This window comes from Limulus polyphemus, unplaced genomic scaffold (genome assembly GCF_000517525.1).
Source record: "Limulus polyphemus unplaced genomic scaffold, Limulus_polyphemus-2.1.2 Scaffold8634, whole genome shotgun sequence".
Lineage (NCBI taxonomy): Eukaryota > Metazoa > Arthropoda > Merostomata > Xiphosura > Limulidae > Limulus > Limulus polyphemus.
In genome coordinates, this window is record NW_013674244.1 from 5636 (window position 1) to 16939 (window position 11304).

At 35.6% G+C, this 11304-nt stretch overlaps 2 protein-coding genes across 2 annotated transcripts in view; both read right to left on the reverse strand.

The window, feature by feature from the left end:
* Positions 1–2915: 2915 nt before the first annotated feature.
* Positions 2916–5243, reverse strand: LOC111083220 (F-box/LRR-repeat protein 12-like). Its single transcript, XM_022379570.1, has 2 exons — positions 5018–5243; positions 2916–4723 (listed from the first exon to the last, which is right to left on the reverse strand). The coding sequence occupies exons 1-2, from the start codon at positions 5203–5205 to the stop codon at positions 3784–3786; spliced, it is 1128 nt and encodes a 375-aa protein (XP_022235278.1). The 5' UTR covers positions 5206–5243; the 3' UTR covers positions 2916–3783.
* A 4557-nt stretch (positions 5244–9800) lies between these two features.
* The window catches only part of LOC106475471, a gene marked incomplete at its 5' end in the record, with an annotated part of 14027 nt that continues 12523 nt past the window's right edge, over positions 9801–11304 (reverse strand). The window contains 2 exons of the mRNA XM_022379567.1: positions 9801–10000; positions 10648–11094. Of these exons, the coding sequence (XP_022235275.1) occupies positions 9801–10000; positions 10648–11094 (647 nt within the window). The remainder of the gene's footprint in view (positions 10001–10647; positions 11095–11304) is intronic.

Here is an 11304-nt window from a genome sequence, read left to right on the forward strand (position 1 = left end):
GCTTTTCACCTGTATCCGATTATTTAAAGAAGTGCCCTTGGACAACAACTGAGGTATGAGTTTATCCAAGGGCTAGTTCAAGCCTCGATTCAAGTGACAGTCGCTTTTCACCTGTATCCGATTATTTAAAGTAGTGCTCTTGGAGAATGGACAACAACTGAGGTATGAGTTTATCCAAGGGCTAGTTCAAGCCTCGATTCAAGTGACAGTCGCTTTTCACCTGTATCCGATTATTTAAAGTACTGCTCTTGGAGAATGGACAACAACTGAGGTATGAGTTTATCCACAGGGCTAGTTCAAGCCTCGATTCATTCAAGTGACAGTTGCTTTTCACCTGTATTCGATTATTTAAAGAAGTGCCCTTGGACAACAACTGAGGTATGAGTTTATCCACAGGGCCAGTTCTGCTACCACATTTTAAGTTACCAGTTGGAAATGTGTGGTTCAACCTTTGTTTTTTTGTCGAAGTTACAAACAGTCTGCAGTGTACAGTTTTATATGGAACAAATATAAACATCATCAAGAACAATCTTTTACATCTTTACAAACCAAATATTTATGTAGTGAGCTCAAAAATAACCCCACCAGAAGATAAATACAGGAATGCTTCAAAGAAATGTCACCCGAAGTTCCCAAATTATCAGCTGTTAGATATGTAAGGTTAATTAAATTATATTAAAATGATTTTGAATGTGCAAATCAGCAATTTATGTGACAACTACAATGGATATAAAGTTGTGGTAAAATGGAACTACATTTCATAGGTAATATGATGGAACCAAAAACCGACAGCAGTTGGAAAGAGTATTTAATAGCATTTTCTGATAGAAAATATTCCTACATCCAGAACATAAAGATGTGTTCAGATCAGGGATTTGGTATTTTCAAGGCAGGGATATTCCTTGTATTTAATAGTATTGGAAAACAAAAGGAATATGAATCAACTTGGGGCACCATGACCTTCTAGAAAGAGACCTGCAACAAATTGTACCACTTCCATAGACAGCAGTGCAACATCTCGTAACAGGTGAGAATCCACAAACACAAAAGATAAGTGGCAAAAGCCACCTATGTTCCCCAAGCAACAGTGCACAGTCTAATCAAGACGGATTTCTGTCTGAAGAAATGACACAAGTTGCTTCCACAATTTGTCGGTTCAGCTACCACATACTTCAAGCAGCTGGAAAATGAAACGGTTATTCATGGTATTCCATAAGAAGACATACTGGTCAAGCCACCAGATGCATCACCTATGGATTTCTAGTTAATTAGATTGTTGAAACGGGTGCTGAGAAATCATCTTACTCAATCACTAGATATATTAAGGAAATGACAATCTTACAATGTAACCTTTTGTAATGGCTACTACACTGCTAGACTATTGACAAGACGCATATGACTAGAATTGGTGACATGGACTGTAACGGCACGTGAATCACTAAAATTATTTCGATTCAATGCACTCAACCCTCTGTTGCAACACAAAAACTACTACAACTATTAGATATAGTGACAGTGATCACTCAACAGTCTTTAATATTCACATTATTACAGCTGTTTTAACAACTGTTAGATATAGTAACACAATGTTCCTTAAATAGACTGTTAGGTATGCTTTATTAATGACATTTTGACAACTGTTGATTTTAGTGACAAACTGATCCAATCAAAGCATAACCATTATGAATTCCATTTTCATACCTATTGGTTTAGAATTTTATTGGATAGTCAACATGGTTTCACTAAGGGAAAATCTTGCCTTACAGATTTTTCAACATTCTTTGAAAATGTTACTGCTTATGTAGATGTGGGTAAGAGTGTAGATTTGGTGTATCTGGATTTTCAGAAAACATTTGACAAGGTGCCACATAGAAGGCTTGCAAAAAAATAGCTCTATAGGTGTGGGGGATAAGTTAGCAAATTGGATAGAAGAAAGCAGAGGGTTGTTACAAATGGAGTTCAGTCAAACTGGATTAATACCTCAGGGCTCTTAGGACCTTTGCTCTTTTTGATTTACATCAAAGATATAGATGAAGGAATGGTCAATAAATTACTTAAATTTGCAGATGATGTTAAGGTCTTGGTTGTTGCTAGCTGTGGAGAGGATGCTGCTGATTTAAAAAAGGATTTAGATCATTTAGTGAGTTGGACAAATAAATGGCAGATGGGTTTTAATTATAATAAATGTAAGATAATGCATGTGGGTTATCATAATTTTAATTATAAGTATCATTGGGATGGGAATAACCTTAACAGTGTTATGAAGGAAAGGGATCTTGGTGTAATAGTTGATCAGTCTGTTAAGCCATCCAAGCTGTGTGCTGTTGCTAGTGGTAGGGCAAATGGGATTTTAGGTTGTATCTACAGAAATATTGAATTCAAGTCTAAAGAGGTTATAATTTCATTGTATAAGTCACTAGTTAGGCCACATTTGGAACACTGTGTTCAGTCTTGGGCATTGAATTGTTGGGAATGGTTACTACAATGGTGCCTGGGATGGAGGAGTTCTCATACGGAGAGAGAGGTTGAAATCTTTCAAATTGTTTTCTCTTGAAAAAAATAAGAGTTAGAAGGGATCTGATTGAAGTGTTTAAGCTTGTTAAGGGAATTGATAGTGTTGATGCATCATCTTTTTTTATATTTAACAGTGAGAATAGTGGGACTAGGGGACAAAAATATAAATTTTGGCAGGGTAGGAGTCATCTTCAGCTAAGACTGTTTTATTTTGGCCTTTGGTATAGGTTGTCTTCGGATGTTGTGGAGGCAGCTTATTTTCTTAATTTATTTATTAATGAACAAATAATCATTCTGACAATTTTAGTAGCACCTAACTGTTTTCCAAAATTCTTTTTGCTAAAGTAACTGAATTTAATATAACAGATAACTTAATAGTTTTTTATTTTTCTTTTGACACATTGCATTAAATTTGTTAATTTGACAATATTCCCTTGTTCCAAAATGTCATTCAGGCCAAAGTTTAACACCAGGTTAAAAACTGATGTTCACACCATTACCATTAAAGTTTAACCTTTGGACCCAAATTACAAAGGGTTCAGCATTATTGAGAAACACTGAGTAAGAATTTAGAAACATGCATTATGCCTACAACCATAAAGGACAAATTAACAGTTTTAACTTACCTGTTAGACTATCATGAAGCAATCTCTTAGCTTCAGTATTTTCCCATGTTGTTAGCTGAGTGTTAGGAAGAAATACTTGTACACTTAGCTACTTATTTGTCTCATTCTGTACAAAATTCCTACAAAAAGTAAAATGTGCCTCTTCAAAAGTTCAGAAAATCTCCACGAGTAATCCTTTGTTTAACTTCTTCCATTATATATAGGAGTTACAGTTTGTCTTCGTACTTCCGCTAAGTAACATTTGCACGGGACGGGTTCAAGTTGAATATTCTTTCTCAAGAGATCTATTTCAAATACCGAGTTTCGTATCCTACTTTACAAAAGTTAATGAGCATGTCACTTTCTTTAGTAAGATATTCACTTTTGGTATCTACAACCACTGAATGAGACAACTATCTCTACATTATTTAACCATAGCAAGACCCCATGTGGGATGTCTTGGGATGAAAACAGGCTTGAGACTTTAGTGTTGATTGGATGTCTTGGGATGAAAACAGGCTTGTGACTTTAGTGTTGCCAAAGTCCAAAACTAGCACCTTTAACATTTCCGAGTTTTATAAACCAGAGCTACATTACACCCACTTGATACAGTATATAAACCATGGCTACGTTACACCCACTTGATACAGCATATAAACCATGGCTACATTAGGTAGTGAACTTTATTCCGGTAATGAGCACAACCTTCATTTCTGAAAACTCTGAAAACCGTCACATTTGTATTCTTTATAACAACAATATCAGGAAGAAGACCCTTCATGTTTTTGATGCACTGGTTACTCACTCGAGTCATATCCAATTTCAACCATGTCAGAGAGAGCACAACTGATGTGAGGTGTTCCAGACCTGTATCAGTAACACGAGTTTCAGAAAGACAGAGCTTTTTCAGGTGTTTAAACATTCCTTTGGTGACCAACAATAAGCTACAATCTTTAGTTAATGTGCATCCAACATAAAGTTCTTTTAAATTCACTGTGTTTTCTCCAATGATGGATACAGCTGTTTCAAATCCGTACGATCCTTCTATATCAAGCACATTTAAAGTTCTCTGAAGCCCCATTATGCTTTCTAAAAGGTGCTTGTCAATAAAAGGACATCCCTCCAAGAAAAGTTCTTTCAATTGAGGTAAGTATGGCCATTGCTCGATGTTCCCATCAGCTAGATATACACACCTCCCTAGGTCTAAAATTTCTAAATTAAATGTAAAAGGTTTCACGTTATTTGTGCAAAAGAATACGCTTCGATCGATGATGGAATTTCTGATAGACAAGTGATGTAATGTACATGGAAAATCTTGCAGTTTGACACATTTCTCACTTTTCAGTGATCGAAAATTACAATCTTCCATAATAAGACAACGTAAGTTTGGTGAAAATTTCTGAAGCTTGGCCAAAGTCTTTGGGGTAAATGGGGTCAACCATAGTGATCTGGACTGACCTCTCAGATGTAGCTCTACTAAGAATGAGTTGAAATGTTGATATATTAGCTGTTTCACTTGAGAAATTGTGATACTATATTCTCGAAGCTCAATAACACGATGCAGGCTGAAGTCTTTTGATAAAATATACCACCTTTTACAAACTCTACAAAAAAATAAATATATATTTATCAGACACCACTATAAAGTACAGAGTAAATAAAAACAAAAATGTTTAGGTTACACGGACTCGTTATAAGCTACAAATATTTTTCTGAAAACTTCTACCCATGCAAAAAAAATTGACAATTGAAATAGCGATAAATTTCACGTACAAATCAAGTGTTAGTATAAAATGTTAAAAGGTAAATTAAAAACTTATAACAATATACGTAGGCCTATAACTCCGAGTTATATATGTATGTTGTTTAAGTTGATGATATTAATGATATTGATAAACCTGGAGATCTTGCACAGTTCCAAGAAAGTCAAAAAAGAGAAGAGATGAAGAAGAATACTGTCTGGTAAACTACTTATTGTTAAAGTCTGTTTTCTACATGTTGTACGTCTTAATACTTTACTGTACCACAACATCGAATTTGAAGTTTCTTCTCTACTTCTGAATCTCCATCTCGTACAATTTTTCATGTTTGTTTAATAACTTTGAGATTACGTTACAGTTTAGTTGAGCGAGAAATATAGACTTCTCTGACAAGTGCTGTCATCTACATTTTTAATCTTGGTTTTTCACAATGTTTCGCTTATTTTACAAATGTATAAATACCAGATACTGGTCTGCATTCAATCATATACATAATTTTTGGTTATCTCAACAGTAAAAAAATGGCTTTTTGGGTAATATTTATTCATTAATATTAGTATACCAAGCTAATAAATCAGTTCAGAATTACAAGTGCGCATGTCCCGCAATCGCGGTGGTGACTTCCGGTAAGCTTACTCGGATAGTACCTGATGATGACAAAACCTTGTCGAAACGTTGTACATTTACTGTTATGTTAAACTTATATTAAAGTTTTTCTTCATTACCCACTCAAGCCGTCTCCAGCCATTATTACTCGGATAGTTATTTGCAAGTACAAAAAAAAAAAAGGTATACCAGGCTCACATGCATGTAAGATAAACAAGTATCGATCTTAGACAAAACTTTGGCGCACGTCGCCGATTCTATTGTTATAAGCTATATATTCAATGTTTGAATTCGGGTGTTAGCTAGCGGGTGAATGATATTAACATCAAGTAAGTTTAAGTTTCATGTCAAGAAAATCTAGTAAATTTGGGAAGTATTGAGAAGCGAGAGTAGATTATAAATAAGAGAATCAGCGATGTATTGAGTCAGTGTGCGTGTGTTTTGCTTACGATTGATAAAACATTGAGTCAGTCAGATTATTTCAGTCAAATATTTGGATCAGCGTTAGCTATCGCATATATTCAGTTGCTTGATCTATCAGCCTTGAAATTGTACAAGCAAGTTTCTTTCCACATTACTCGTAGTACAATTAGCGTACTGTTTCCTTAGGCCTTTGAGTTACAACAGTATATAAGAAGGCAACTTGCAAAATCGTTAAGGAAAAAATAAACTAATTTTTATTATTACGTGACCTGAACCAAATAACTTAAAAGAACCCACCCAATGAGAGAGAGAAACGTTAGAACACTATGCTATGTCTTATGTTTTGATTCTTTCTATTCGAATTTGTTTCGTTGCATTATAAAAATTACACACGTAAAACAAACAAAAACGTTTATAATTATAGGTTTAAAAAAGGGTAGATCGGACTATATTTTCCTCATTAAAAAAGTTAGGACCTCGATCACAATTAGCGTTAGCAGGGCTACCGGAAACAACATTAGGCTTAGGTTGACAATTTATCGTGATAAAATCCCAGAATGTTGGCTTGTAAGTTATTGTTACAATTCCACGTGCACTTGTTAAAATATTGTTATCATAACAGCCAAATACCGTTGAAATAGTTGTTGCAGTAATATATATATATATATATATACATTCACCAGTTACCAAAATAATTTGTCCTAATATTTCCTTCCGCACACAGCACCACTGTCGCAAAAATGCACAGCATAATATGAAAATAATTTCAATGAACAGGTCCTATTAAAATGCCGAAGCTCTGCGGATTTAATGGTGGCGCTGACGTTGCATAAGAAGTTCAATCCTTCTCTTAAAAAACAATATTTTCGTATGGTAAACGAAAGAAATGTTTATTTATTTTTTGGATCTTAAAAAAGTTACCTGAGTTAAGTAAAGAAGTGAATATTACAAAAGTACAATAACTTATTTATTCATTAAGTAAAAAGTGATGAAGGTTTCCTTCACTCGCTGTGGTGATATACTGTTGGTAAAATATTAAGTTGCGGCTAGAACAATGCGTGTGATACTAACTGCACGTAAATTTGTTTATACGGTTTTACATTGAAAAAATACTTAACAGTGAAGTAAAGTCTGTTACTTGCATTGTACTTAACGTTACTGAAACAACATATTAAGACACAAATTAATTACTTGATTTTATTCCATTTATTTAATTATTTTTATTACATTTTATGCCCCACTTTGTCCAATACATCAAATAGCATCTAACATATACTGTTTTAACACACAAAATCTTATCATTACAAAAAACACACCATAGTTATATATAAAATATAAAAAACACGTTTCCATATAGTAGTGGACGGAGTAATAGTAAGTTTAATTGTCTTGTTGGCTTTCATACAATTTCAGTCCTTATTTCTAAGGCCCTGCCAGGTGGTTAGGGTGCTCCACTCGCAATCTGTGCGTCGCGGGTTCGAATCTCCGTTATACCAAACATGCTGGCCCTTTTAGCCGTGGGGGCATTATAATGTGACGCTCAATCCCACTATTCGTCGGTAAGTGTAGCACAAGAGTTGGTGGTGGGTGGTGATGACTAGCTGCTTTCCCTCTAATCATACACTGCTAAATTAGGGACGGCTAGCGCAGATAGTCCTCGTGTAGCTTTGCGCAAATAAACAAACAACCAAACCTTATTTCTAAAATACATTTAATGATAATCGACGTAAGGGATCATTTCAGTTAATTGCAGTGTTTAATTTCCAGAAAAAAGAACAAATGTACCAGATCCCTATGGCCGGATGAGGAGGGGGGTTGTGTTTTGGAAGGTAACACTTTAAATATTCTCAAGGCTATTATTTGGGGCTGTTTGTTTGTAATTAAGAACAAAGCTACACAATGGGCTATCTGTGCTCTGTCCACCACGGGTATCGAAACCCGGATTATAGCGTTGTAAATCCACAGACATTCCGCTGTGCCACTGGGGGGGCATTTAGGATTGGGCTGGAGGGAAGGCAAATTGAGGCAGTCTTAAAATAAGCTTATTTGTTTGTTTCAGCGCTAAGCCACAAAATGGGCTATCTTTGCACTGTTCAACGCGAGGGATTGTACCCACATTATTTCTAGCGCTTCTGTCTTTAGATAAAAAAAAAAAATCCAAAATAGATTCTGCTTTTCCTTTTGTCCGTTGTTCAAAATTAGGGTTTATTTGGTTTGAATTTCGCGCAAAGCTACACGAGGGCGCTAGCTGTCCTTAATTTAGCAGTGAAAGACTAGAGGGAAGACAGCTATTCATCACCACCCACCGCCAACTCTTGGGCTACTCTTTTACCAACGAATAGTGGGATTGACTGTACACATTTTAACGCCCCATGGCTGAATGGGCGAAGATGTTTGGTGGAACGGGATTCGAACCCGCTATCCTCAGATTGCAAGTTAAACGCCCTAACCATCTGGCCATGCCGGGTCTTAAAATTAGGAACGACGGAAGATAGCTTTGCTATAAAACGCAAAATACATACAGATTTATTAACTTATAGAAAGTAACAGAAATTAGTTGATTTCATAGTACACAAAAGTAACACCTTTTAATTACTTTCCAAATTGCAGCAACAATTTTGAGTATATATTTTTATCTAAAATTTTTTGTACTGCTTCAACTAATTTTTCGTTTTTTTTAACTCCGAATTTTGTTATCAGTTATTTATTTTCATGCATTGTTCTTTAGGAGGTCTTACAGGTGTCACTGAAGTAGCATTCCGCTACTGGTGCTACCCGTGGCGCCATATTTGAAGGAATTTCTGAGAAAGACTATTTTTGTGTTGACAGTAGAACTGACATAATTACAAATCATTATTCCAATGTAGATATATCATAACGAGTGATATCTTAGCATACAATGATTTTTAATATGTTTAGTTTTATAATCACCTGGTTAAACGCTTCCCCTTGAAAAATCTAGGCATATGGATCATAAAAGAAGTCTATAAACACCAATACATTTTATTTGTTTTAATAACCATTTTATTAAAAATTTGGATCAATTTCAGCTTTTTAATTTATTGCTCCCTTAAAATTTCCTGTCCCCCCCCCACCCGTGGAAAAACAGGTTACGTCACTGCTTAAACATCAACGTTAAGCCTAATATAGAAAATGTTGTTTATTCTTCAGTGAATAGAAGGCTTCCTCATATCTCATGAAAAAAAAAGACTTATAGTTATAAAATTATTTAGAATTAATGTTTGTTGTTTATACAGATGATATTCACTACCTTATGTATAAAAAAAATTACTATCAATATTATCAACAAACAACTAATTCACGTTAACATTATACTTTTAAATTTGTTTTTACAATTACCTGCCTATACGTGAACGTTAAGCCTAATAAATTTAATTTTTTTCTTTTCTTTCCATAAATTTGAAACTGATAAATATGACAACAAAATTCCTCGCATTACATTAAACTCAAAAATGATACTTCTTAGTCATTATTTACCAAAGTAGTAGTTTTGTTTCTTTCATCTTAAAACTATCAGGTAAACTCTTTTCTTATAATTCCAGCGTAAGCTGACACTAGGCACTCATGGGCTACTTAGTAAAAGAATAAAAAAGATAAGAGTTTTAGAAATAAGTTTTATTTGATTTGAAAATAATTATTTTAATGTAAATATATCATGACGAGTGATGGAAATTTGTTTTACGTCTTTAATGTATAAAATATTTACCAAGACCAATCTAAGTATTAAAACATTACAAGTAAAGAATATAATAAAATGACGATATTTCATGTGCAAAGCTGCATACACAAAATGATTATTTACATATATAGTACAAGTTGCCAACAGATGGCGCGATTAAATGAAAGCGATGTGTCAGTGTGGTAATTCTTTTTACTGGATATCCTGACGACTTGAATATGGCATGATTGTCAACAATATGGTGCTCTTTTTGGCCATCAAACTATTAACTTCCATGATGTCTTTTTCTTTCACACAAACGCCATCTATCTCTAGAATTTCGTCTCCAATATCGGTCAATCCTGAGAGAAGTTTCTGCGTCTCGTGATCTTTCATCCGTGATACAAAAACTCCTGAAATTAGCAGAAATACAACTAATGAGTCTTGGAATCAAGGAGTCGCACTTTTTAAGTATTTAGCGTTAAGACTTGTATTTTCTTTCAGTAATAGAAACTGCTTCAACTAATTTTTCGATTTCGAGACTCTGAATTTTGGCCTCAGTAATGATTTCATGTCATAAATTATTCTCCAGAAGACATTTGTCTTAACTAAAAACCTTTGCTCTAAAGTTTAATCTCACTTCACAAAAACGCTGTGCATGTGTTAATTGGGTAGCATGCCGTAGCGCCATTACTGAGTGAAGTTATGAGAAGATCAATTTTTGTGTGTTGATTATAGAATTAACATCTTTCCTGGCCACTCGACAGTGCAATGTTGTCGCGAGTAGATTATGGCTGGAGTAACATGTGGTCGTTCTTTTTACAGATAAATATACATATAGAGAAATTATTAAAAAATGTAGAGAAAGGTTAGAAAATTTCGAATTACAAAATTCCCAATAATCCCCATAGTAACAGAAACTTACAAAAGAACGTTCAGGACAGTCACGGCTCAGAAATCATAACCCCAACCAAATTCGGAGCAAAATCCCTCCAACAAGCACTCAGGACAGCAACAAGCTCCAAAACCAACATACCGACCTAATCTGCTGCAGAGTTACTCTCCAACAACTGTCCAGGACAGCAACAAGCTCCAAAACCCACACCAACGTAACGTAGAGAGCAGAGAACTCTCCAACAACTGTCTAGGACAGCAACAGGCTCCAAAACCCACACCAACGTAACGTAGAGAGCAGAGAACTCTCCAACAACCGTCCAGGACAGCAACAGGCTCCGAAGCCCCACATCAACGTAGAGAGCAGAGAAATCTCCAACAACTATCCAGGACAGCAACAAGCTCCAAAACCAACCTACCGACCTAATCTGCTGCAGAGTTACTCTCCAACAACTGTCCAGGACAGCAACAGGCTCCAAAACCCACACCAACGTAACGTAGAGAGCAGAGAACTCTCCAAGAACTGTCCAGGACAGCAACAGGCTCCAAAACCCACACCAACGTAACGTAGAGAGCAGAGAACTCTCCAACAAATGTCCAGGACAGCAACAGACTTCAAAACCCCACATCAACGTAGAAAGCAGAGAAATCTCCAACAACCATCCAGGACAGCAACAGGCTCCGAAGCCCACATCAACGTAGAGAGCAGAGAAATCTCCAACAACCATCCAGGACAGCAACAGGCTCCGAAGCCCACATCAACGTAGAGAGCAGAGAAATCTCCAACAACCATCCAGGACAGCAACAGGCTCCGAAGCCCACA

What these genes read in the sequence shown, in the direction of transcription:
- LOC111083220 (XM_022379570.1), bottom strand. Translation starts at nt 5,205, where the DNA reads ATGAAAAATTGTACGAGATGGAGATTCAGAAGTAGAGAAGAAACTTCA. An exon ending in GAACTGTGCAAGATCTCCAG is followed by an intron (nt 4,724 to 5,017) that starts GTTTATCAATAT and finishes ATTTTTTTGTAG; the next exon opens with AGTTTGTAAAAGGTGGTATA.